Source organism: Drosophila novamexicana, unplaced genomic scaffold, assembly GCF_003285875.2.
Source record: "Drosophila novamexicana strain 15010-1031.04,08,12 unplaced genomic scaffold, DnovRS2.1 tig00000072-arrow-arrow-pilon, whole genome shotgun sequence".
NCBI lineage: Eukaryota > Metazoa > Arthropoda > Insecta > Diptera > Drosophilidae > Drosophila > Drosophila novamexicana.
This window is the reverse complement of record NW_020824771.1, coordinates 1,760,476-1,786,155: the sequence shown is the minus strand read 5'-3', so window position 1 is coordinate 1,786,155 and position 25,680 is coordinate 1,760,476. Positions and strand designations below refer to the sequence as shown.

At 38.2% G+C, this 25,680-nt stretch overlaps 5 protein-coding genes and 1 long non-coding RNA gene across 8 annotated transcripts in view; 3 read left to right on the top strand and 3 right to left on the bottom strand.

Moving 5' to 3' along the window:
- LOC115771440 (protein Teyrha-meyrha) overlaps positions 1–1,831 on the bottom strand; it is a 79,584-nt gene extending 77,753 nt beyond the window's left edge. Inside the window, exon 1 of the mRNA XM_030717149.1 lies at positions 1,808–1,831. The gene's annotated coding sequence lies outside the window, so the exon portion shown is untranslated. The remainder of the gene's footprint in view (positions 1–1,807) is intronic.
- Positions 1–1,881, bottom strand: part of LOC115771442 — a 30,275-nt gene extending 28,394 nt beyond the window's left edge. Inside the window, exon 1 of the mRNA XM_030717152.1 lies at positions 1,808–1,881. The gene's annotated coding sequence lies outside the window, so the exon portion shown is untranslated. The remainder of the gene's footprint in view (positions 1–1,807) is intronic.
- A 2,710-nt stretch (positions 1,882–4,591) lies between these two features.
- Positions 4,592–5,835, top strand: LOC115771478 (serine protease inhibitor 42Dd-like). Its single transcript, XM_030717204.1, has 2 exons — positions 4,592–5,633; positions 5,690–5,835. Exons 1-2 carry the CDS (start codon positions 4,607–4,609, stop codon positions 5,812–5,814), a joined length of 1,152 nt encoding a protein of 383 aa, XP_030573064.1. The 5' UTR covers positions 4,592–4,606; the 3' UTR covers positions 5,815–5,835.
- Positions 5,836–5,846: 11 nt separating this feature from the next.
- On the bottom strand, positions 5,847–8,246 carry LOC115771479. 3 transcript variants are annotated; one of them, XR_004018944.1, is made up of 4 exons: positions 7,973–8,246; positions 6,303–7,271; positions 6,073–6,234; positions 5,847–6,020 (listed from the first exon to the last, which is right to left on the bottom strand). It is a non-coding gene; the product is annotated as an uncharacterized LOC115771479 (long non-coding RNA). The 3 variants fall into 3 exon arrangements; XR_004018943.1 differs by having other exon boundaries at positions 6,073–6,231; positions 7,973–8,245; XR_004018942.1 differs by lacking the exons at positions 6,303–7,271; positions 7,973–8,246 and having other exon boundaries at positions 6,073–6,267.
- Positions 8,247–8,532: 286 nt separating this feature from the next.
- LOC115771487 (serine protease inhibitor 42Dd-like) lies at positions 8,533–9,848 on the top strand. Its single transcript, XM_030717212.1, has 2 exons — positions 8,533–9,577; positions 9,634–9,848. The coding sequence occupies exons 1-2, from the start codon at positions 8,551–8,553 to the stop codon at positions 9,750–9,752; spliced, it is 1,146 nt and encodes a 381-aa protein (XP_030573072.1). The 5' UTR covers positions 8,533–8,550; the 3' UTR covers positions 9,753–9,848.
- A 2,133-nt stretch (positions 9,849–11,981) lies between these two features.
- LOC115771515 (homeobox protein 5) lies at positions 11,982–25,139 on the top strand. Its single transcript, XM_030717250.1, has 4 exons — positions 11,982–12,761; positions 19,286–19,392; positions 21,165–21,440; positions 23,153–25,139. The coding sequence occupies exons 2-4, from the start codon at positions 19,387–19,389 to the stop codon at positions 24,338–24,340; spliced, it is 1,470 nt and encodes a 489-aa protein (XP_030573110.1). The 5' UTR covers positions 11,982–12,761; positions 19,286–19,386; the 3' UTR covers positions 24,341–25,139.
- Positions 25,140–25,680: the final 541 nt, after the last annotated feature.

Sequence of the window (25,680 nt, the reverse complement as noted above, 5' to 3'; positions counted from 1 at the left end):
AAATTACGCACCAAGTGCGAAACAAAAGTGGAAAAGACAGATCCGGAGAGAGGAACTGTAATTTACGTAGGTATATAATTAGCATGCAGATTACAAAGCAGATGAAAGCAAGATAACTTTGCGAGACTAGGCGGTACCCTGTATCTATTAGTCATTTAAATTTACCCATTACTACACGAACATACAATTATTTTAAAGGACTGCCTTGAATATTTAACTATTTAAACAATTTTTTAGGAATATTACGATTAATGCATGACAACAAGCCTGCGGGCATACGTAAATTCTAGATAATCGCATAGAAACACGTTAACGAGTGAGTATTAAGAAGAGCAAGAAGGCGAGTAGAAATTTTAAAGGCAATTAAGTAAAAATTGACTGACAGTAAACACTCCACATTTAAACAAAACATAAAGACCCCAAAAAAAAAAAAAGAAGCACAATTACACCAAAATTCTTCGTCTATTTACTGCAATTCTTTTACGTTAGTTTTTATGGTTACAGGGTATCAACTGCTGGAAGTTGTAAACAGTTGTTGTTAAAGATCTGTTGCGTTGGCAATACAAACTGAATGCATCAAATTATGACCAAAAATTGCAAATTAATTGAAATATATGAGAAACTTGGTAGAAACAAGAACAACAACACACATGCACAAACACACACATTTACAGTCACATATGCAAGAAGCAAACAGCAAATAAACATTTCAATTATGTTGCTGTGGGAAAACTTTTTGCGCCGGGAGTTTCAAAAACTTTGCTAATTAAGCCGCTCTCTTGCTCGCCTCCCAGCAGGAGAGAAATAGAAGGCAAAAGGGCGCTTTAGCAATTAGCTGGCAAAAGTCTAAACAACAACGCCGGCAAACTCAAAACAAATGAGCCAAAGCCAACATAACATCAACCGCAGAGGGAGTGGGGGTGGCACGTAATGGGCTTCACGTAAGTGCACAATGAAAGGGGAACAACAATGGCAGCAGGCCATTTCCGGTAGGCATGTGTGCGCGCGGCCATCTCCTGGGGTCGCCTGCTCGTGCTCGTCGTGTGTAATTTGTGTGGGTGCAGCAACAGTTTGTTGCTTTGTTTGTATATTTGTCAGGACAACGGCAATGACAACGACAACAGCGACAACGCCAAGCTCATAAATTTTTAATTAAATTGTTTTCTTTTTGTGTGTGCCAGCGACACTGTACAGGAAAACGCACTGATTGCCTGTCTATCTGGCAAAGTGTGCGTCTGTATCTGTGATAGCTTTGCTGTAGATAACACACATACACACATCGTTAGCCTGCTGTGCACTTGCCTCGATTTGTTTGCCGTCTGCCTCGAGGGCAAATTAAGTTGTTTAACCTGCAATCGAAAAGCCCTCGAGGTAGCAAGTAACTCGATCCAGAGAAACCACATTAAATATTTATTATTGACTACACATTGGCCGTAAATAAAGTATCGCTCATTCGAGTACTATGTGATAAAGTATCGTCCATTCGAGTACTATGTGTACTGCAAGCCAAGTATCCCCACCGAACCAATCGATACATGAAAAGCAATATTCGCAGTTGGGGCTTACAGCGTGTGGGCAAAAATATAAACTACTTCTAACTAAATAAAATACTTATGTTTCGTATCAATGTATGTTCCATTTTTTTTTAAAGATTTAGAAAACGCTTAACTTACAGGCTTTAAGCCGCCGTCGAGATACAAACGGGTAATTTATTATTGAGTATCAGGCAATCTACACTGGACAGCCTCGCAGGCTAAATGATATTAAGGCATCTACATAAAATTAAGCGCAAAAACTGAGTACATACCTTGTAAGCCTTATTGAGCTGCCAACGAACTATTTCCGTTTTTCTATATATGCTTCTTCAATTTGTGTAGAATATAAAACGCTTATACATGGGGCATCCGTTTTTATTAGCAGCTTTATTGAAGAATTATATTCCGATCTTCTTTAAATATTTTTTTCCAACGCACAATATCGGAAGATATGCGATCGGCACAGAATTCAACGGAAAGCCCTGCTCCAAAAACATTATAATTTATATTGCTGCTTCTTTTTGCAACATCTTACACGTGATCTGCATTTTATATTTTTATCAAGCACAAAAAAAAAATAAAATTTTGCCACCGTCTACACAAGGCTGCCTAGCAGCTTAAATTGAGGACCATTTATTTATACTGCTGGCTCTTCTTGTTGCCAGTTTACACACATGATCTGCATTTTATATTTTTGTTCAAGCACTAGACAAAATTTTTTTTAATGCCATCTGCACTGGGCCGCAGCGCAACTTCAACTGATACCAAGCTTCGATGCGCAGCCTCTTTTATACTGCTGGCTCTTCTTCTTGCCAGTTTACACACATGATCAGCATTTTATATATTGTTTTTATTTTCAAGCACAAGAACAAAAATTGATAATTTTAATCAACTGCACTGGGCCGCATCGCAACTTCAACTGATACCAAGCTTCGATGCTCAGCCTCTTTTATACTGCTGGCTCTTCTTCTTGCCAGTTTACACACATGATCAGCATTTTATATATTTTTTTTATATTCAAGCACAAGAAAAAAAATTGATAATTTTAATCAAATGCACTGGGCCGCATCGCAACTTCAACTGATACCAAGCTTCGATGCTCAGCCTCTTTTATACTGCTGGCTCTTCTTCTTGCCAGTTTACACACATGATCAGCATTTTATATATTTTTTTTATATTCAAGCACAAGAAAAAAAATTGATAATTTTAATCAAATGCACTGGGCCGCATCGCAACTTCAACTGATACCAAGCTTCGATGCGCAGCCTCTTTTATACTGCTGGCTCTTCTTCTTGCCAGTTTACACAAATGATTAGCATATTTTTATTCAAGCACTAGTAGAACAAATTTACTTTTTAAAGCTATCTACACTGGCCTGCATCGCTACATCAACTGACACCCAGCTTCGACGCGCAGTCTTATTTATACTGCTGGCTCCTCTTCTTGCCAGCTTACACATGATCCGCATTTTATATTTTTATTAAGCACAAAAAAATAAAATTTAATCACCGTCTACACAAGGCTGCCGCGCAGCTTCAGATGAGGCCCAGCTTCAATAGGCTTATTTATACGGCTGGCTCTTCCTCTTGCGAATTTACACATATGATCTGCATTTCATATTTTTATTCAAGCACAAAAAATATTTAACTTTAACATCATCTGCACTGGACCGCCTCGCGACTTCAACTAAAACACAGCTGCAATGAACAGCCTTTTATATACTGCTTGTTCTTCTTCTTGCTAGCACACATGCATGATCTGCAAATATTGAAACACACCATCTATACCGGACCGGCTCGCGACTTCTACTGAAAGTGAGACCCATTTTGCAGCCATTTATATATTGCTTGTTCTTCTTCTTGCTAGCATACATGCATGATCCGCTGATCATATTTTTACACAACACACACGCAACGCACATGACCGGCTCGCCACACAGCTTCAACTAAAAGTCAGCTGCAATGAGCAGCCCTTATATACTGCTTGCTCTTCTTCTTGCGAACATACATACATGCAGTAGAAAAAGGACTGCCTATTGGCTGTGGTTAGAATTGAAGCTGCGAGTATAAAAGCCGATCATACATGTATGTTCGCAAGAAGAAGAGCAAGCTATGCATAAAGGGCTGCCGTAAATGTAACTGTACATGTGCGTAACAAAGATATGAAAATCAGATCATTTACATACATATACTAGCAAGAAGAGCACAAGCAATATATGTATAATGGACTGTTTTAGTTGATGTCGCTAGGCGGACCAGTGCACGTAGTATAATAGTGTGAACGTATGTATGTGCGTAGCATGATTATTCATGTATGCTTGCAAGAAGAAGAGCAAACAGTATAAAAAGGCGATTTATTGCAGCTGTAATTTAGTTTTCGATGCAGTAGTGATCAGATTATCTATGTTAGCTATTATAAAAAAAATAGGAGAGTAAATGAGGCTTCTATCAATTTCAATAATATTACAAAAATGCAAATTATAATTATTGCTTTACACTATCCAGTTAACCATCAAACATATAGCTTAGCTTACGATATCTATGTAATATATCTTATGTAATGAAGGCTTGTATACCACTATTCCGTGCACCATCGATCGGTTTGACACTCATTTTCAAAAATGTATGTTTAAATACATCGTATAATTCATCTATCCTTGGTGGAAAGGGAGTCAAAACAAGCTAGTTTTACCTTCAGATCACAGAACCCTGATACCAGCTTTTAGTTCTTAATTTTTTGAAATTTAATGGACTTCAAAACTTGATGTAAAATATACCTAGAGACGAAGGATTCAACATTTACGACTAGCTTTTGATGCTGAAAATTAGATGTTTAAAACTAAGACAGGGAAACACCAGCTAGCATTATATATATTTGTATGCATATCAAATTTGTAATTCGTTCTGTATCTTTTTCGTTCTTTTACAAAATTGGTATTTAGCTTGTTAAAGAATACAACAATGAGCCGTAAATAATTATATTACTATAGTCTAACCAAAATTGCATAACCAACTCTATTTCCTCCCTATATAATGGTTTCGTTCGACACGACATTAGTTAGTTCTTCAATAATGGTTAAGGTCTATCGTCCAGTTTTAGTGCAGTTAGCACTCATCGTGTTCTTTGTGGGGCTGACGTTCGGATTCATGAGAGAACTACAGAATGAATACCCCTCCGACAATTTTATCATATCGCCATTTCTGTTAGCCGAAGGATTATCACTTTTATATTTGGGTGCCCATGGCGAGAGCGCCAACGAACTTAAAAGTGTCATACCCAAATTTCTCGCAAATAAAGAGACGGATATAGATGCGTATTTGTCCGAGGATCGAGGCGCATTGAAGTCATCTGAGGAAGGAATATTGAGATTCGGTAATCGCCTTTATGTGACAAATGATATGGACATCTTAATTAAATATGAGAAAAAGATAAAGAAAGTATTTAACACTAATGTTAATCGGGTTGACTTTAGCGACCCCAAAAGTGTTAACGTGATCAATCGCTGGGTAGCCCAAATAACTAATAACAAAATCACAAAACTAATTGACAAATTTAACGGAAATGAGAAAATTATACTTGCTAGCGCGATTCACTTTAATGGATTATGGCAATTTCCATTCGATGAGACTCTTACAGAGAAGGCTCCCTTCTATGTACCAAAGGAAGGAGAAACCACGAAAGTTGTTAAGGTTGACATGATGAACAGAGTTAGTTTCTTTTTGCGAAAATTCGTTAAGGAACTAGATGCTGATGCCATATCATTGCCATATGCCAACTCAAATATTACGATGGTTGTTCTTCTGCCCAGAACTATGGATGGCATAGGCAAACTTCTCGATCACCTCTCGGAAGTGAATATAAACGATATATTACGGACGAGCGAACTTAACCGATTACACCTGCATTTACCGAAATTCCAATTCGAATTTAAGATCACTCTAAATGATATACTGAAAAGCATCGGCCTAAGCAATATATTTAATGAAGCCAATTTAAAATTAATGACTGACTTTAAAAGTCAATTAAAAGTTGCTGAAATAGTTCAAAAGAGTGTTATAACGGTTGATGAAAGGGGTACAAAAGCAGCAGCTGCTCAAGGTTTGAGTTTTAGAACATACAAATTTTTAAATACTTAAAAAACTTAATTATTTCAGAAATAAGTGCGGCTTTAAGGGGATTTCTGGAGCACCTAGAGTTCAATCATCCGTTTGTATTTTATATTATTGACGAAGAGAGAATTTACTTTGTCGGACAAGTTCGCAATCCTCTACTTAAATAAAAGAATCGAAAATTCCTAAAACACATTGGCCATTCTAAATCATTGTACTCTTTAATTCAATTCAATCAACATTCAAATATATCAGACGATATATAAATTAAACTGCTGTTTTAAAAGCTTCTGCGATGGGCCGCATGGCATCTTCAACTGACAACCTTCCCTTTTTATTCTAATGGCTCTTCTTCTTGCTGGCTTTCACACATGATCTGCAATTTAAATTTGTATTTAAGAATAAGAAAAGAATTTCCATTTTAATACCATATGCACTGGACTGCCTCGCGACTTCAACTAAAACACAGCTGCAATGAACAGCCCATTATATATGGCTTGTTCTTCTTCTTGCTAGCATACATGCATGATCTGCATTTTATGTTGAACGTCGAACCACACCATCTGTACCGGACCAGTTCGCGACTTCTACTGAAAGTGAGCCCCATTTTGCAGCCATATATATACTGCTTGTTCTTCTTCTTGCATGATCTGCTTACCATATTTTTATACATACACACACGCAACGCACATGACCGGCTCGCCACACAGCTTCAACTAAAAGTCAGCTGCAATGAGCAGCCCTTATATACTGCTTGCTCTTCTTCTTGCGAACATACAAGCAGTAGAAAAAGGACTGCCTATTGGCTGTGGTTTTAGTTGAAGCTGCGAGTATAAAAGCCGATCATACATGTATGTTCGCAAGAAGAAGATCAAGCAGCATATAAAGGGCCGCACATTGCAACTGCGTCGGAACAATGCAGATTATGTAATAAGTGTGGGTGTGCATGTGTTTTTGTATAAAAATATGAAATTCTGATCATGCACGTATGCTCGCAAGAAGAAGAGCAGCAGTATAAAATATAATTTAGTTTTAGATGCACGATGATGGTGATTTAAAATATAATTTTGGATGCAATAGTGATCAGATTATCTAACTTAACTATCCAAAAAAAAAAAAAACAGTAGGGTAAATGAAGCTTCTACCAATTTTAATAATATTAAACAAATTAAAATTTTAAATATTTCTTTTTCGGGTTCAAATTGGTTTTTTTCTTTCTTATAAGCGATTCATTTAATCTATCGATTAAATAAACCAATTGGAAGTCCATTTGCAACTGCTCGGGATAAGGTTGTTTAGTTTGTTAGCCCACGAGCTCCAACGCAGCTGTCAAAGGAACTAATTGATCACAACTCCTGATATATGTGTAAGTTGTTGATGTATGGGCCAGAAGAGAACACACTCCACATTGTAACCGCTTTGCATCTAAGTGTGTGGGCGTGTGCCATGTGCTGACGCCCATGCTGTGCGCTTTGATTGCCACGTGCGTTCAACTTGGCCAGAATGTGGGTGGCTCAGGCAATAGCCAGGGGTAGCAGGTGCGTAACTGTGTCCAGTAATCGGGGTCGTATGATAAATGATACCGCCCGGCAATTGCGGTCAAACAGGGAGGCCGCTCTCAAAAAAACTAAAATTAACATAATTTACCTTTATAATTGTATGAGCTAAGAACGCCTCGATGTTGGTTGTGTTTGTGCTGTGTGTTGCTAGTAGCTGGTTGCTGCTGGGTAATTTTGCATGCAAATAACTGGAAATTAGTGTAAGTGCTCACTGACATGCCACACCGTGGGCGATCAGACGGCCAACTGGCAACGCGCAGCAGGCGACTAGCACCTCACCTACTCCAGCTCCAGCTCCATGGTGAGCAGCAGCGACAAAGATAAACAGACAGACTATGGCAAAATAAAGTGGCAAGCGCTTAGGCTAAAGTTCCATGTGTGAGCGTGTGTGTGTGCGTATCCTGTATAAAATGTGTGCGCATTAGGTAAGAGAACATATATGTTAGCTGCATCTCTGGCTGCTGTTGAGAGCTTCATAAAACCCATTAAAATGCAATAAGCGCATAAAACGTTTTAACCATGAGCGTGAGCGACTGAGCTCACATTTAAAATGTTGTAGGGGCTTGTGGATAAAACATATTTTTCTATACACATACATATGTATCTCGCCCGCATTACTTTAACTTAACGTGTAGCCAATAAATACCTATCATGAATATTTACGTATATCTTCAATATATTACTTTTCACAATGAATCGTTTGGGTAATCAATATACTAGCTAGTGCTACCTAGTGCTTATCACTAGCTGACTGAATTGAAAGTTTTACCATAGTTATCTAATGTATTGAAGGTTGACGCCAAGACGGATTTTTGGGAACGTTATACAACTATTCTGTTTTCCATCCGATAGGTTTTAAGCTCATTTCAAAAATGTATGTTTAAATACATTTTATAGATATTTCACGCTTTTTGTATAATCCATCTGCTCTTGGTGGAAATGAGAGTCAAAAGATTGAAGGAAAGAAACTGTGAAAGAACTTTTGTGGCTTCTAGCTTCACATCACAGAAGCCTGGTACCAACTTTTGCTTCTTAATTTAATAGAATTCAAAAATCGATGTAAATCATATGAAATATATAATGGACGTAGGATTCAGACTTTACGCCTAGCTTTTGATGTTGAAAATTAAGAGTTAAAAACTAGCTTTATATATGTATATATTATATGCATATGCAATTTGTAATTCGTTCTGTATCTTTTTCGTTCTTTTACACAATTAGTATTTTGGTTGTTGAATAATACAACAATGAGCCGTAAATAATTATATTACAAGGATTGCGTAACCAACTCTATTTCCTCCCAATATAATGGTTTCGTTCGACACGACATTAGTTAGTTCTTCAATAATGGTTAAGGTCTATCGTCCAGTTTTAGTGCAGTTAGCACTGATCGTGTTCTTTGTGGGGCAGACGTTCGGATTCATGAGAGAACTACAGAATGAATACCCCTCCGACAATTTTATCATATCGCCATTTCTGTTAGCCGAAGGATTATCACTTTTATATTTGGGTGCCCAAGGCGAGAGCGCCAACGAACTTAAAAGTGTCATACCCAAATTTCTCGCAAATAAAGAGACGGATATAGATGCGTATTTGTCCGAGGATCGAGGCATATTGAAGTCATCTGAGGATGAAACATTGCAATTCGGTAATCGGCTTTTTGTGACAAATGAAATGGACATTTTATCTGACTATGAAAAAAAGATAAAGAAAACTTTCAAAACTTGTGTTAATCGAGTTGACTTTAGCAACCCCAAAAATGTTAACGTGATCAATCGCTGGGTAGCCCAACAAACTGAAAACAAAATCACTAAACTAATTGAGAAACTTAACGGAGATGAGAAACTGATACTTGCTAGCGCGATTCACTTTAATGGATTATGGCAATTTCCATTCGATGAGACTCTTACGGAGAAGGTACCCTTCTATGTACCAAAGGACGGAAAAACCACAAAAACTGTGAAGGTTGACATGATGAACAGAGTTAGTTTCTTTTTGCGAAAATTCGTTAAGGAACTAGATGCTGATGCCATTTCATTGCCATATGCCAACTCAAATATTACGATGGTTGTTCTTCTGCCCAGAACTATGGATGGCATAGGCAAACTTCTCGATCACCTCTCGGAAGTGAATATCAACGATATATTACGGGAGAGCGAACTTAACCGATTACACCTGCATTTACCAAAATTCCAATTCGAATTTACCATCACTCTAAATGATATGCTGAAAAGCATCGGCTTGAACGAAATATTTACAGAAGCTAATTTAAAATTAATGACTGACTATGAAAGTAAATTAAAAGTTGCTGAAATAGTTCAAAAGAGTGTTATAACGGTTGATGAAAAGGGTACTACACCAGCAGCTGGCAAAGGTTTGCATTTTAAAAAGTTAATTATTTTAGTTATTTAAGAAATTTTAATATTTCAGAATCGGATAAAAGGGGGCGACTGGAGCACCTGGAAGTCAATCATCCATTTGTGTTTTATATAATTGACGAAGAGAGAATTTACTTTGTAGGACAAGTTCGCAATCCTCTGCTTAAATGAAAGAAACGAAAATAACTTGTCTCATTTCTCTTCTTCATAAATTGTATATATCAATAAAAATGCAAATTTATTGACGAATGATTTATATAAAGCTAATTAAATTATGATGCCTTGATTGGGATAAAAAATATATGATATTTGGGTAATTGTAAGCTAGATAATGTTATTTCATTTTCGATTCTTAAGATTATTTAAATCGCACATTTTCACGCTAGAGTTTGTTTTCCCATTTTATTTTTTTTTCTAGTTTTTGCCTTTTACAATGCATAAAACATGCAAATTGCAATTGCAAACTAGAAATTAAACTTGCCAAATAATTATCCTGGCTAACCGCTGTTACCACAACAAGTTTGCCTGCACACGTGTGGCCTGAAACTGCGCTGCAAAAAGCTAATTAAATTAATTAAAAATTCACACGGAGCGATAGAAGACGAGGCAGCAGCAGGGCAAAGGGCGAAGGCATACGTGGCGTATGCGCAACGTCATGACTGTGACGAATGGCGCCAACTAAAAGCCAAACGAGAGACAAGCAAAATTTGCTTATGCTCGCGCCATTAGCAAAATGAATTGGGGCATGCGTAAGGGGCGTGGCCGGGGCTGAGCGCCACAAATTGGCCGATTCCCGAGCGGCATTGTTTACAGCGTTGCCACGCATATTAATTGCCTGTTTAAGCAAATTAAGGCCACAAAACAGCAGCACTTTTTCCCTTTGAACTTCTTTTTGCCATTTATGCTCCTGCTGCCTTTCGCTCTTATACACAATTAATCTGCAGTGCAACGCTGACAACTGCAATTGCATAAATAATGAAGAGCCAAACGGATGAGTGTTGGCTTAAACCGCAAACAAATTGACAAAGCTGCACAGCAGCTGTCCAAGAGCCTGTCGTTGCTAATTGCCGTAGCAGAAAATATCAACCGGACCATTTGCAAAAGGATTACGGAAAACTTCAATGCCTGGAAAAAAATGAAAAGCTCCAAATACTTTGTGGTAAACGTTGAATACCCTTTCACAGAAATGTTAGCCTTTGCTTTAAGCTGATATATTTATTATATTTATTTTAATATATTTATCCAAATTTTTAAATTTAATTTCATTCAAATTAAAAGCTCTCTCAAGGCCCCAGCCTGTGCTGCCTTATTGCAAATAGCTCTTTATATGATGCTGCAGTTTTTATGGGTTAAGATATAAACCGAATGGCTTCAGCTTTATGCATAGAGCTGTCAGCCGTGTCCATGTCCCGCTCTGGAGGATGGGCTGGCTATGTCAGGACCATGTAACCGACATTGTAATATACAGCAGACTGCCGGGCGTCTGTGGCATGCATGGGCATTCATACTGATTCTGACACTCGCTTCCAAGTATGCGCAAATTAAATTTAACAAAAGTGGGCGGGGAAATTGAGTCGAAATTAAAATGTTGGGCAGCAAGCGACCACAAAAAATGTTATTTTCAATTAACGTAAGGCGAGGAATGTTACACTTAAAGTGTTGGTTGCCACATGCCTTAAATTGAAAATAAAAACAGATGCCCAAGGACACAAACACACAATCTGAACACAAATACAAATGGAAAGTCAAACATCTTCGAAGCGGCAACCTTGATGAGTCGAAATGAAAACAATTAAAAGTGGCAGATAGATTTTCGACGTGTTGGGGTGTGGCAAGTAGCAATCGAACTTTTTGCGCAAAAGTTAAACTCACGTAATTGAATTGAATGCCAAAAGATGTTCGGGATGTTGGCAAAGCGCAGTCAAGTGCAAGACGCAGTTTATATTCTTGCTTTGCTCAACAATATGCCAAATTGATTGTGTCTGTTCGTGTTCCAATGTATGAGTGGGGCGTGTGTGTGGTGTGGAAACAATGCTTAGATTATGACCTGGTTACCACGCCATATTAGCGTGTCAAAACGACATCAACTTAAATCAACTTTCGGTCATTGTTTGTGCCATTGTTCTATAGACATGGCATAAAACGATAACAACAACTAAAACGCCAAAAGCTAAAGTCAAATGTCTTTGGACAGTTGCACTGGGTAACTGGTGGAGCGGTATTTTCGGAATCTCCTTGGTTATAACAAAGACCCTCCAGGCAATAGCAACATCAGGCAAGCGAGTTTTCTCCAAAAAAAAAGTTGTGTAAGTTTTGTAACTTGACATTGAGTTCATTTTAACTTAGTTGAGAATCACAGAGAAGGACGGCTTGGCATTTTTAAAAGTTTAATTAACCTTCATAAATATATAATTCCTGTATATATACTAATTTAAGAGTTATCTGACATAAAGTGATTGGATTAATGAGATATATTTGTAAAGCAGTCGAAAATGTGTTCATATAGTCAGAGTGCCAACTAATCGGATTTTTATTCTTCAAGTGTTTTGTTTTCGTTTCCTTGCAAGTTGTAGAACAAATTATTCCAGTAAATTGTATTTCTCCATATGGAAAATTCTATCCAACGAGCGAAAAATGGAACTCATGTTAGCGACATTATGTTTTTCGTTCAATCGACCTTAAGCTATTTTTCAAACATATAAAATTTAATTTAAACTTATTTCACCGCTACCGGGAATTTTATTTTCGATTAATGCACAAGTAGTCTAACAGTTACCTCTACTGCAACATAAATTAATGAAAAGGGAAGATTTCAATTGTTCCATGAATGAGAAATGAGTATAAATAAATTATTCTTATTTATCTGTTGTATGTATGTGGGTTTGTGTGCGTGTTTATGAAAAAATTACCTATTCTACGATATAAATTAATAAGAAAAGTATTTTTGTGTACCCTACCCTACTTCTATACGATTCTCATGAATTTAAATAAGACATACTGGTTTCCATGACTCTTATGCATGTGTGCATATGTTTTCTCATATAACCATATATATGTATCTTCCGCTAACCTGTTCTTTACTTCTTTTATTATTTCAGTGATCCTAACATATTAAATTATTTTACATCCCTCTTGTAAAATGGCGATGAAACAATCGTACGTGTGGATGTGAATTTCCGGGTAAGTACATATTTGCCCAAATATATTTATTTATAAACAAGAATATAAATTAAGGCACGCTGGTCACCAACCATCTTCTATTTAGGAAATATGTTTTTAATATTCACACAAATTTCACATAACATTTAATATTATGTCTATAGATATTTTCGTTGTTACCCTCGCTAACTGTTGACAGCCTGGCTAAAATTTGGCCTTTGTTTTTATTATTAGTTCTTCGCACGAGACTGTGAACTGACGTCTGGCCCCAGTCCCGCCTTGATCGCACGTAGTCGTGGCGACTTTAACACGTTCACAGTTGGCTTGTTAAGATAAGGGCAAGAGGGGCTAGCGATACGATAGGGTTGTCAACGACCAAAGCGAACTGCGATCCGCGACGCTAGTTTATATAATGGGTAGAATAATAAATTTAATATGCTTGTTAAAAGCACTCAGCGTCGACTATTGATAAACCGGAAGGCAATCCGTCGGGAAAGGCAAACCCTTTACCCTTTGCAGGGCCTATATGTTTTGTTCTGCATTATCAATTAAAAGCCAATTTATCGCATTTTGCATGCAAGAAGAACAAGTTGTAAACCCTAAAATCGACAACGACCAACTTGTCTGGCAACAGGCAGTACTCGTTGTTGTTGTTGTTGCGGGCATAAGTTTTTGGCAGGGCGCAAAAGTCGCCTCGTGCCACGCATAGAAATTGAGTTGCCCCCAATTCAAAGCATTGCTGTTATTGTGTTGGCCACAAAATGGTTGGCACACAACAACACTTAAGTTTAAGTGACTACTCGAGACTTTTTGAGAGCGCACACAATGGTGGCAGCAGCAGCAACTGAACTGAGGCTGTGGCAGCGGGGCAAAGGCGGCGTGAGAGTCGCCAAACTGCGTGACCGGAAAGTGTTTGGCGTTTCCGGTTGACGCAGCCACCAACGAATGAGTTGCGGCGCTGCCAACAACAGCGGCCACACCGAACGGAAGCTAACCGCGTGGACAACAGCAACAACAAAAACTACCAGCTGCCACAAATGCTGCACGTGTTTGTGCCACAGGAAATTCGAATAAAAAGAGCTGAATGCGACACAATAATACCCTGACCCTGCGCAAAATCGTATTAAGCATAACCTTCTATTCTGTATTTTTTTATACTTAAGTTTTTCAAGTTCAAATTCGCTTGAAGTAATGAAGCATAACTAATTCAATTATATTACAAAAAAAGAAAAGAATGAATGCATATTGAATTTGTCAAACTTTTACTTATAATGAAATCATAGCACACTTTTTGGGGGTTTCCTTATGAAAAATTCGTCTCAACTTTCGTTTTAGTACCCAAGCAGTGCTGACTTCGTCATATTAATCTTAACTAATGTCAACAAATTGTTTAAATATATAAAAAAAAAAGCTCCTTAGAGACATAGCAAAATCACGCTTGGCGTTCAAAGAAATTATGTTTTTTTCTTTTGCAGGCAAAATCTACAAATTTATTTCTTGCTCTTGTTATAATATTTAGTCAGCTCGCTTATGAGAACACAGAAAAACTCAACTTTATGACGCATAAGGCAGACGATGAGGTAGGGAACGAAATTTGGGACAAAACAAAGAGTTATTCTGAGTGAAAATTTGCCACGTTTTCGTGGGTTTTCCTTTAGAATCGCATTCTGACCAAGTGAAACTCGATGCCAACGAATGTCACGTTTTGGTCATAAAATGTGTTAAAATGTTAATACAGGACAACACACAGTAACAACAGAAAATTACAACAACAATAGCCGCAGAAGCCCTAAAAATGAAAGAAACCCACAAAAACCCTCAAACGGGTCAATTGGTTGCCTTTATTTTAAGCTAGTCCGTGACGACGATGCCATTCCCCGTTTGGCATGCAAATTTCAAGCCGGTAAAATATGCTTTTATATTGAATTTATACTTACTTGTAAGAGAAAGCTCTTCCATAAGGTAAACGTGCAAAAAAACAAAAAGGTAGCCAATGGCCAGGCGAAAAAAAAAGTTAAGTTAATTGCTTTTGCATAAAGCGCCCCTCAGAAAACAGCTGCGCCATTTGCCTGTCGAGCGCGGACCGAAGAAAGCGAGTGAAAGCAAAAAGGTGGGCGAAAAAAAAGAAAAGAAAAATGTGAAACGAAGAAAATGGAAACTGTGCTTCTGAGGCTGCCAGCTGAATTGGTGCTCAATTGTGCGGAAAAAATATTTCCATTGGCGCGGCCCGCGTAAGAGATGAAATACACTAACTGGCTGGCAGGTGAAGTCCTTGCAAAGTGCCTTCTAATAAACGCATGCAAGTGAGATGCTCTTTGAGAGTTTTGCTCAAAGCGTACCAGATTTAAGCAAACCAACCAGATTTAAGCTGACCTTTTTGTGAAAGCAGACAATTTTTTAAATTTACGGAAAACTTCTAGCAGCATTTACTGATTTGTTCAAGTTTCGCATGAAGCACGAGTTATGCCGACTCACTGTAATTAGACACTTGTTAACGTCTCGTCCTTTGTTATTTAAAATTGAAGACAAAAATTGATTGATTGACAAATAGATTGAAAATGTTTATTATCAAGAATATCACTGAATTTAAATAAAACGAGAAAGTAAGGATATTTTCGGCACGCCGTAAATTTAATACCTTTGTACACATATTCCTTTGCAAATTCTTATAAGTAAATACTTGTCTAAACCAGGCGAAAATGTCCAGAGATGAAAAGCAAAAAGCTTAAGCCCGATGATTGCACTTAGTTAAGATTAGACAAGACTCTCGCAGCCATCGACAAACTGCTTTTTAACCGACCACGTTAATCACAGGCTAATCTTTAAGCTGTTGCTGACAGAATGAGAAAAGATGAAAGCATAACAGGTAAACAGGTAAACTTAAGTGCTTTTAAAATGCCTCAGCAAATGAGCGGTTTTCCATTGGACATTTTACAAATGTATGAGATTCTTAACGCTTGTTTTTTAAGGGATTAAAGAGCTTAAAGGGTGTTGGACCAATTTGTTGTTTGGGTCTTCAGTCAATCCCCGGTAACAAATTAGGGGTTGGGTGGGTGGGCTTATGCTTACTGATAGATGTCAATTGGGAGCCCTTAGACTAGGCAAACAATACTCCTGGGTCAACGTCCGATTTGATTAGCTTAACCCAACTTAATTTGATAAATTAGGGTAGGAGCAGCACAGCCAACTGAATCCCAGAGGAGAAGTTAATAGCTGCCTTAAATTCTGTTGGTTCAGGGCACGCATTCACAGAACTTTGCAAAATAATATCATGCAAGTATATATGTATACCGTACAGTAAACACAGCGTCTTCACGAACAAAGACTTTGGCTGCCCGCAAAAGTATGCAACAATAATTTACACACGAAAACGCAATGCGCCATTTAATAGACAAATAAGCATGAAGTGCTGGAATAGCAAATTCCCTGTAGAACGTTTGAATCAATAAACTTTACAGCTATAACTAATTGTAAATTATTAATCGAATAGTTATTTTTACTTGGTTTTACTTGTCAACCTAATAATTTAATTAGTTATTTATAGACAGTTACAATAACATTATTGTTTAATTAATTTAAGAAAAATTAGACGCAAAATCCGACATTAAAATTGTTCACTTATACAGGCTGAATATACCCTAATTGTCGCCAGCACAGAGGGTATATAAAGCACATTGTTCGCCACACGGGCTACATAAATAATTTACTTTAACACGTGTGTGTCTGCGCCTGTGTGTGCGTGAGCAGATATATATTTGTTGTGGGCACTTTGACTAAATGGCGTGTAATAAAATTTCAATTGCTTTGTCTGGTTGGCATTGTTTGAGTTTTTCATAGAGCAGTGCAATCGCCCGGAGCCTTATCACGTGTGGCCATTCAATTAGGAAAAGGCCAGCCAAGCGGTCAGAGGGAAATCGAGCGCCAAATGTCCTTGCCCGCATGCTAATTATGCATAATTGCTGCTTATTAAATATAATTTGGGGAATCCGACAGACAAGGACGACGCCCGGGTCGCTTAGCTTTCAATATCGTACAGAGGCGGGCAGGAGTAGCAGGATTCCATGCTAGTGGCAACGGCATTATTGCGATGTCCTTGCATTCACACAAACACACTCACACGTGCTTTCTATGGCCCTGACCTTTGACATTAGCAAACTGGGAGCTGAAACCAGAACTGAATCGGCATCGGCCAGCAAATTTGCTTATAATTCAAAAACATGCCGAAAAAAAGAATACAAATACATAAAACTAAAACAAACACTAAAAAAGATGTATAACGAGCGGCAAGAAACAAAAAAAAAACACGTTAAGCAAACACGATAACGATACTATATGCATGTTTAGATAGATATATATGTGTCTGTGTGTCTGTGCGCAACAAGGACAGCATGGACAACAAGGACAACAGGCGACAAGGCGTGCACACACAACAAGGAGCACAAGAAATTTATTTCAATTTAAAAATATTCGTCACGCGCAACACAAAAAGCGAGTTAACAGCTCGCCCAAGCACCCCTTCTCTACCCTGGCTGGGGGCGTGGCCATTTGTATAATTGCCGAGCTTAAGAGCAGGCGAGTCGAGAGAGACAACAACTGGCTGGATCAGACGAGCAAGGAGCCCAAGTTTGGCCCGTTCAGTTTAGTTTATGCCATGACACGCTCCAAGGACGCGACGCTAAAAGAAATGGACATTATCGTGACAGGCATTGGACTAAAAAGTTTATGGCGCTGGCTGCGAAGCTGCCGTAATTGAAAGAATACCCACGATTTATGACTGGATATCAATGATATGCCGGGCAGGGCCACTCACAGCAACTCCTGCAACCGAATCCTTGACCATGGCACTGTGAGCGCTTGTTGACATCGATTGACATGGCGCAGAACAATGGCCAACCGGGCGGCACACAACAATGAAGAATCAAGTCCGACTTCGGAAAACTTTGAATAAAACGCACGCAAAAACGTGCAGGTTTTTATATATCCTGGGTTTGAGGTCGTGGCTGAGGTTGAGGGTACCACGGATTGTCCTTCAATCGGCATGGAATGCAACAAACACGGGGCCAACGCAGGTGAAACTACTCGCCTGTTGTGTGGGAACTGTCAACTTGGTTTTTTGTGGCTATTGCTACTTTTTGTAGACAATGTACAGGGCGGTTAGTCAACTAGCCGCAGGTGGACAAGAATTTGTTATATTTTTCGTATACCCTTGGAGATTCGTATACCCCAAAATGTTGTCGCGATTTTGGTTAAACTTCTCCTCAGGACGATAAACTAGCTTACTTCAGAGAGCTGAATAGGTCATCTATGCGATTCTCATGATCTCAAACATAATTAAGAAAAAAATTGATGTTATGTTTAGCATTAAGTGTTTATCTAATATGTCTTTGACTGTCTGGGTACCTCTGTCTCACTTTCTCTATACCTTTCCTTTAACCCATTTAACATTTCTTGCTCACTCTCGCCTTTCTACGCGATTTTCATGAAATGAAAAAATGAAAGGGAAATTTTTTTTGTATTACATAACTTGAGCAAAAATAAAATTTTAATATGTATAAAGCCTTGTTAAACTTATAAGGAATATCTTCCAGTCAAGCACTTTTCACTAGATTAGTCTTGCTTGGCTTTTAAGTTTTTTTCTGTATTAACTTTGTTTTATTTTTTATTTATGAACACACAACTTTTTCTAACTTTAAATGGAAAAGAAAAGACTTTTTAAATTTTAATGAAATAATAATAAAATGTAAAGCTATTAGAATTGATAGCTAGCCTTGGTTTCTGCTTCAGCGGCTGTTTAAGTTAACCAGACCTTCTGTTTCTATAAAGGGCCATTTCCAATAACAGTGCATTACTGCTTCCGACCCGAAGGCCGGTGCCTACGCAATTGCCAACTAATTATGAGCATCAAGTTCGAACTCGAGCACTAACTAGGCCAATCGAAGGCAAAGCTCTGACCAAATCCAATAAACCAGACGCAGCAGGATCTATGAAGACGCATCTGGGGCTGCAATTGCTGATTTATTTTTTCTGGAATCGTCGAAGCGTTCATCCATGTGGTAGATGCGCAGAGTTTGCCCTTCAACTTGACCAACAGCTGGCTGGCTGGCTGGTTGGCTAGCTTTTCTGGCTGGGATGGGATGGGGCGGTACACTATGGTCTATGGTCGTGCGCTTGCATGTTGTTTCAGTCGAATGTCCTTGCCGTACACTAATCGTCGCCATTCTCCATTCTCCATTGTCCTTGTCATGTGTTAATGTGCGCCAGCCAAGGCGCGTTGCCTGCTCCAACAAATGACGCAGTTGACGAGCTCCTTTCTATTTATGCCCTTTGGTAGCTTGCTAAAATCGAATAAAACATGCGAAATGTTTGTTTGTATGCGGCGAGTAATTGAAATGTTGAATGTATTCCGTGTGTGCATGTGCATTCCCCTTTCAAAGGCATGATGCATCTCCTGGGAGACAACATGATGCGACCGAATGACGATGACTCTCTTGCTTGCTTGACGCTCAACCCATTCTATTTCTTTCTATTTTTCTTTTCTCTTTCAGAATTTATGCCTCTGCAGTTTTCCATCGATTTTCATCTTGCGCCAACAACAGACTGGGGATGAAAAGCCAAACATATAAAACGGATTTGATATTCAAAAAATATGCAGGTAAATTTGTATACAGCAATTGCCTTGAATTTTGCAATAAGTTTTTATTTTTAAGGTTTCATTTTAGAAACTTGGTTAATATTTAAGCTTTATTTTAAATTTTACATACTTCATCTAATTTATTTCAGTGCAGTTTGAACTGTAAACTGTGTGTTTTTAGGGCTCATTTACCATAAACCGCAAAAGGCAGTGCGTAATTGTGTATCATATTGCAGCGAGCTTCACTTATTTTCAGAACTTTATAATTATGCAGTTTTTATAAATAACTAGCTGCCATGCAGAGCTGCAAGTGGTCAGGATACGGAGGAGCCGTCAACAATTTGCATGTTGCGGCAACTCGCGCTCGAGTGCTTAATTAATTAGTTTTATTTTAAGTGCTACATTATATTTAAGGATAATATTACATTTAAGGGAATAACTGGCGAAACATTTATATGTGAATATATACTATATTTAATATATATAATATATACTAATATTTAAAGCTGCAATGTAGCTATTCTTTTAGACAATTTCCATTCATATGCAAAATTACGGAAACCTAATCTCAGTTTCAATGAATTATTATGCATTCCTTTAAATCTTTTAAAATACAACAAAAAATTAAATAAAACGAAAGGATGACTCTTCTTTATCTGCAACCCTAATGTGGCTGATGGATTTAAAACCCATCATTTAAAAAGTTGCAATGCTTTTCCCAGCTTTTCGTTAGCCTTGCCGCAGTAGACGGGCGCACAGATGCAGCCCAACAACACACATAAATTGCAATAAGAAGTCGCACAAACACAAAGCTTCCTTTAAATTGAAAATAATAACACACAGCGACAACAGAATGGGCGAAATCCCAAATGGAAAAGCGCCGACAGGTGTTTCACATAAATAAATACTTGTATATGTATGTGCATGTCAGAGTCTCGCATTGGGCACGGGGCAAACACAAATATTTATTGGCCACGGACAAAAATGCATCCTGGTTTGTTCAACACGCACAACAGCAACACACACACACAAACACAAAATGTGTTCAGTTGAAAATTGGCAACAGAAGGCAGTTCTACTTAAAACTGTTATAACACATCATGATAACAACTCGTGCTAACTTGTCGTGATAACTTATCGTGATATGTCAAAAAGTTTGCTTTAAAATTGGTCACGAAACTTTTTCATCGGGTCCTTAACTGAACAGTCAGAATTAAGTGAATTTATTAATATAATAAGCATGAAATTAAATTATTAATAATTAAAAATCCAAAATTTAATAAGTTTGGTTTTTATATCAAAACTGTGTTTAATACTAACTATAAATGTTTTTCTAGTAATATCAAAAATTAAATTAAAAGCATTTTTCTTTTAAATAAACCCGGAACTCGACCCAGCTTAATATAAATGTTAAATTACTAAAGGCCCTTTGGTTAGGATATATTTGTTGAAATTTTGTTATAAGCATGAAATGTTTAATTAAAAAAATTAATTAGGAAAATTTATTCTAATAGCTTTCCGTTGTTTATTGTCCGATAATTTTAAAACTTTTAGAGCATAACGATATTAGATATGATTAACTGACAATCGATAATTATCGATACTTATAGATTCACGCAAAAAATGACAGCTGCCTATATTCACACTCAATACATTTAATATTTAAACACACGCTAAAAAACATTTGTTAAATCGATTTCTGTTTGTTTATTTTGGTTATAGTAACAAGATCTGAAAGAAATATCGACTCACCTCTGTTAATCGATTTCGGTTTGTTTATCTTTCTGTTGCAGAAACAAGAAAAAAGGCGCGAACTGCGCCTAAAGCGATTCTGGCGCTCGCCAAAAACAACATCCTCGGAGGATTCGAATGGCTATGAGAGCCCGACCCGAACAAAACCAGCCAGTGATGCACAGCGTTTCAATCATCTGCACTACACCAGCCTCTCCCAGGGGTCGGGCACCACCTCATCCTCCACTGCGGCAGCAGCAGCTGCAACGGGCAATGGAGCATCGAGTAGCAACAAGCCATCCTGTTCGCTGCCGCTGCTGCAGGTGTGGCCCAGCCAGGTAGGCACAACCAACACACACAGTTTTTGCTTGTGTTTTAATGTGTGCGTGTGTGTGTTTGTCTGTCATAGTATATGTGTGCTTGTGTGTGTGTGTGTAAGCTGTGAAAATGGCAGCAATAGTTCAGATAACGAAAAACGATTTCTGTTTCACGTTCTGTATTTTATTTTTTTGTTCTGCTTTTTCTTATTGAGGTTATTTTGTGCGTTTTGTGTTAATTTCTTTTCAAACTTTTCTCTTTCACCCTCTCCACCTCGCCCATACGACAAAAAAACAAAAAAAAAAAAAACTATCTGCCTCTTGTGCAACAAATACGATACAATGTGTTTCTGTATGTGCGTTGCGTGTTTGGTTTGATTTTAATTCCTGGTTTGCCGGTTTGTTTCTGGTTTGGTAGCCGCTTTTGCGCCAGGAGGGCTTCGTACAGTTGCGCCGTAACAGCGGCCCCGAGGGCCAGCGGGTATGCTTTCCTTCCAATAATACATCAAGTCTCTCTAGTTTACTCTTTTTAATACTCAATACAACTAATACTCATACTAATACAAATACTACTACTGCTACTTTTACTTCTACTAATAACAACTAAATCGTAGACTTTTTGCATGCCTCGATTAACATATAGAAATATTCAAATGTCACGAGCTTCTCGCTCGCTTTGCCCTAGAACGTTTTTTTGACTAAATTGTTGTAAAAAAGTAAGCCAAATAATTAAGTAAGCCAAATACTTGAGGTTCTTACGTATTTAAACATGTTTATTCATTAAACTACGCTTTTTTTGGCCCATTTTCAAGCACAACATTCGGGGGTTTTTGACAAAATAACGCAATTTTGTAATTTGTTTTTATTTTTATAATAGAAAATAAAATATATTTTCCTTAGATATTTTATAGTTGCGTTTTGAATTCACAAAACTTTCTGCACGCTTTCAAATTTATTAAATATTATTGATTTTATTATTATTATCATTTTGGCCATGGCCTTTTGCTACAACAATAACTACTAAAAACATAAGTCCCTCATACGAATCAGATTACTTATTACAAATATTTCGCAATAACTGAAAACTGACAAAAAGTTTTAATAAACTTACTTAATTTCAACTCTTTTTATGGCTCGTTTCCCAGAACACAGAACAACAATATTAATTAAAACAATTTTTAGCTCGCGGAAATTAAAATGTGTGTTTCGATGCGTTGTATCAAGCAGAAAAGTTTTGTTTTATGCGATTTCGTTTTCGTTTTCGTTTTGTTTATTGCTGGACACGAATTCATGTGAAATGTTTAAAAATGTATATTCCAACGAATTTTTATTTAAAATAATGGACATGTCGAAATGTCAATTGAAATTTAATCAAGCCTTACGAAAAACTTTTCAATTGAATTTAATTAAATAAAAAGGTCACGCTCATGATGTCCACGATTTTGCTTGAATTTGTTAATCCTGGCACACACACAACTTAAACATTCCAAGATTTAACTTCTCACCTTGTATATAAGTATAAGAAACACAAGTACAATAAATCTTGTATAACACTCACCAATTTACTAAATAAAAACAATCCAATACACTAAACAAAAAAGAAAACGCAATGAAAACTGCCTCCCACAGCTGCTCCCAGCACACATGGCTTAAGAATCCCCGAAACTCTTCCTAGTGCACCCAAGGAGCACCTTGCAGCTGTAGAATATCTAAAAGTATTTTGCCATTTACAGGACTCACCGCGCGGCGAAGCGGATGGCCAATCTTTCATCTTTCCCGCCATTGTGGAGACAACTGTCGGCAGCACCAATGTTGCATCTACCAGCAGCAGCAGCAACAACAACAACGACAACAACGACAGCAACAATTCCGGCTGCAGACGCAGCAACAATCACCTGACACTGAGAACAGAGCGGCGCAGCTCCTTGTACTGTGATACCCTGCACGCAGGCGATTCTGGCATAGATTCCGTGCAGGCATCGCCCTCACCGAACGCGTTTATAACGCCACCGGGCGTACATGGACTGCCCAGTGGCCAAACGGGCGGCGGATCATGTCATGTGTCGCCGACCAGCACGCCCACGCAGGGCTCACCAAATCTGTCGCTGGGTCGGCGGCACATGCGGAACAGCATCTGTGTGGTGTCCAGCGGGGGAGGTGCCAATTATCGGCGGAAATCCAGTGCGCTGCTGCATCCTGATCATGCGCGTCTATTTGCGCTCCGAATGAAGCATGCGGCGGCCCTGGAGCGAGCGCAAACCTCACCGGATCAGACATCCATTGAGGATGCAAATGAGTTCCATGACAATGGGCTGGCCACCAATTTGCGTTTGTGCTCGGCCTCGTCGTCGACGACGTCGTCGCTGACATCCGTGGCAGCGGTCAGCCTGGGCGGGGGTGTGGCAGCTGCTGGTGTGGGTGGCAGTGGGTGTGGCAGCAGTGGCGGCATTGCCACCGCCAGCAGCGGCGCCTGCTCCTCCTCCGCTTATGCTGTCGGGGCGGCGGGCGCACAGCAGCGAGTCTCCGATCCTTGGCTGCAGCCGCAATCCGATCGTGACTCGCGACACGGACATCAGCACGATGGACGGCGGCGTTCATCGACAATGACCGCCCGTTATTCACTCTTCGATGCACTCGATCTGGAGTACGTGCTGCTCCGGGCGGCGGCGCGCGGCTCTGTGGGTCCCTACTCGCTAAGCGAGTCCATACACAAATTGACCTTCACACAGTCGCTGGCATTTCCAGCGCTGGCGCGCGGTCTAGCCACCAAGCGCCGGAGATCGGCTACGCACACCAGTTCCAGGCCGCTAAATCCGCACGAATCGGGCTTGAATACGTGCGCAAAGGTTGTAACCGCTGTGGTCCTGGTGGCCATATCATTTATGGTATTTTTGATTGTGTACAAATTCGTGCGCACGTGAGGTTTGCTCCTGGCCCCGACGCCAGACTTCTCCGTCACATATCAGACGAGCCCAAGCAATGGAGTGGATGCCTCCACCTCATTCTTGTTGTCGTCCACAACGGCGGGTCGCAGTCTGGGCAAACATTTGTCGGGGTTCAGGAACCAATTGGGCCTCAAAGAGGCCGACTTTGAGTAACACTCAGCGGAAATTGTAAAATGCAGTAACGAAAAATTTGTGATAAACTTTTCAAATGATATACAAATTTCCACACACACACCCACACACACACATACACAAACACATACAAAATTAAAAAAACAAGGCTTAAAACTAGTAAAAGTTAATCGCTTGCAAGAGTTTCAATTGCAGTAATAACATTATCATAAATGAGCATTTTAAATTTAATTATTTTTATATCAATAAACTGTAAGTGCTTCAACTCGCTGCTAAAAACGCGCGTGCGCTTCAAAATCGCTAGGAAAACGCGCAGGCGTTACTTTTCGCATTTCTTAGCGTAGGAAACTTATTTACCATCAATATATTCACTTCATTGTTTAAAGTGCCTAACTAACTAACTGTTGAGCTATAAAATGTTTGATTTCAAAAACGAATTTACCATTTTGAAAGTTCCATTATAAATTGACAGCAGGTTCGATAAAAAGTTTATAAAGCATTTTCTAGTCAAAACAATTTTAATCAAATATTTCGTACGTATATTTCGAGTTTCAAAATTGTGCTACAGATGCAACATTTTTATTTATGCTCTTATATATATTTATGTGGTTCGAAATTGGAAGAATTGGTGAGTTTTGCTATTGAATTTCAAAAAAATAAATACCCTTGAATAATAATCAATTATTTTATATAAATCCTGGACAGCAGATTTTTTATATTCATTGGCTTGTTTGTTAAAACTTATTCGAAAAAATTAAAAAAAGTATTTTGTCAAAAATATTACAAAATAATAATAAAATTTTACATTACTAAAAATTTAAAATAATAATTAATGCATTTCAAATAGTTTTATTTCTTCAACTCTATTTGCCTATTTTATTTTAATTTGTTTATTTATTTTAATTCAACGATCTACAAAATTGTATATTAAATAAACAAACAAAAAATAACAATGCCCCTTCCAATCTCAATACCCTGTAAATGCAATTATTTTGTTTAGTAATTAGCATAAGGCATTAAAACATAATTATATCAAATTATATTGTATTGAAATCAACAATAAGACGTGCATAAAAGCTATTAAAATTTGTACTGAGTTGTTAGATGGCTACATATTTAATTAAATTAATTAAAGCGCATAAATTTCAATAATTACGATAGTTATTCATAGTTATACATTGACA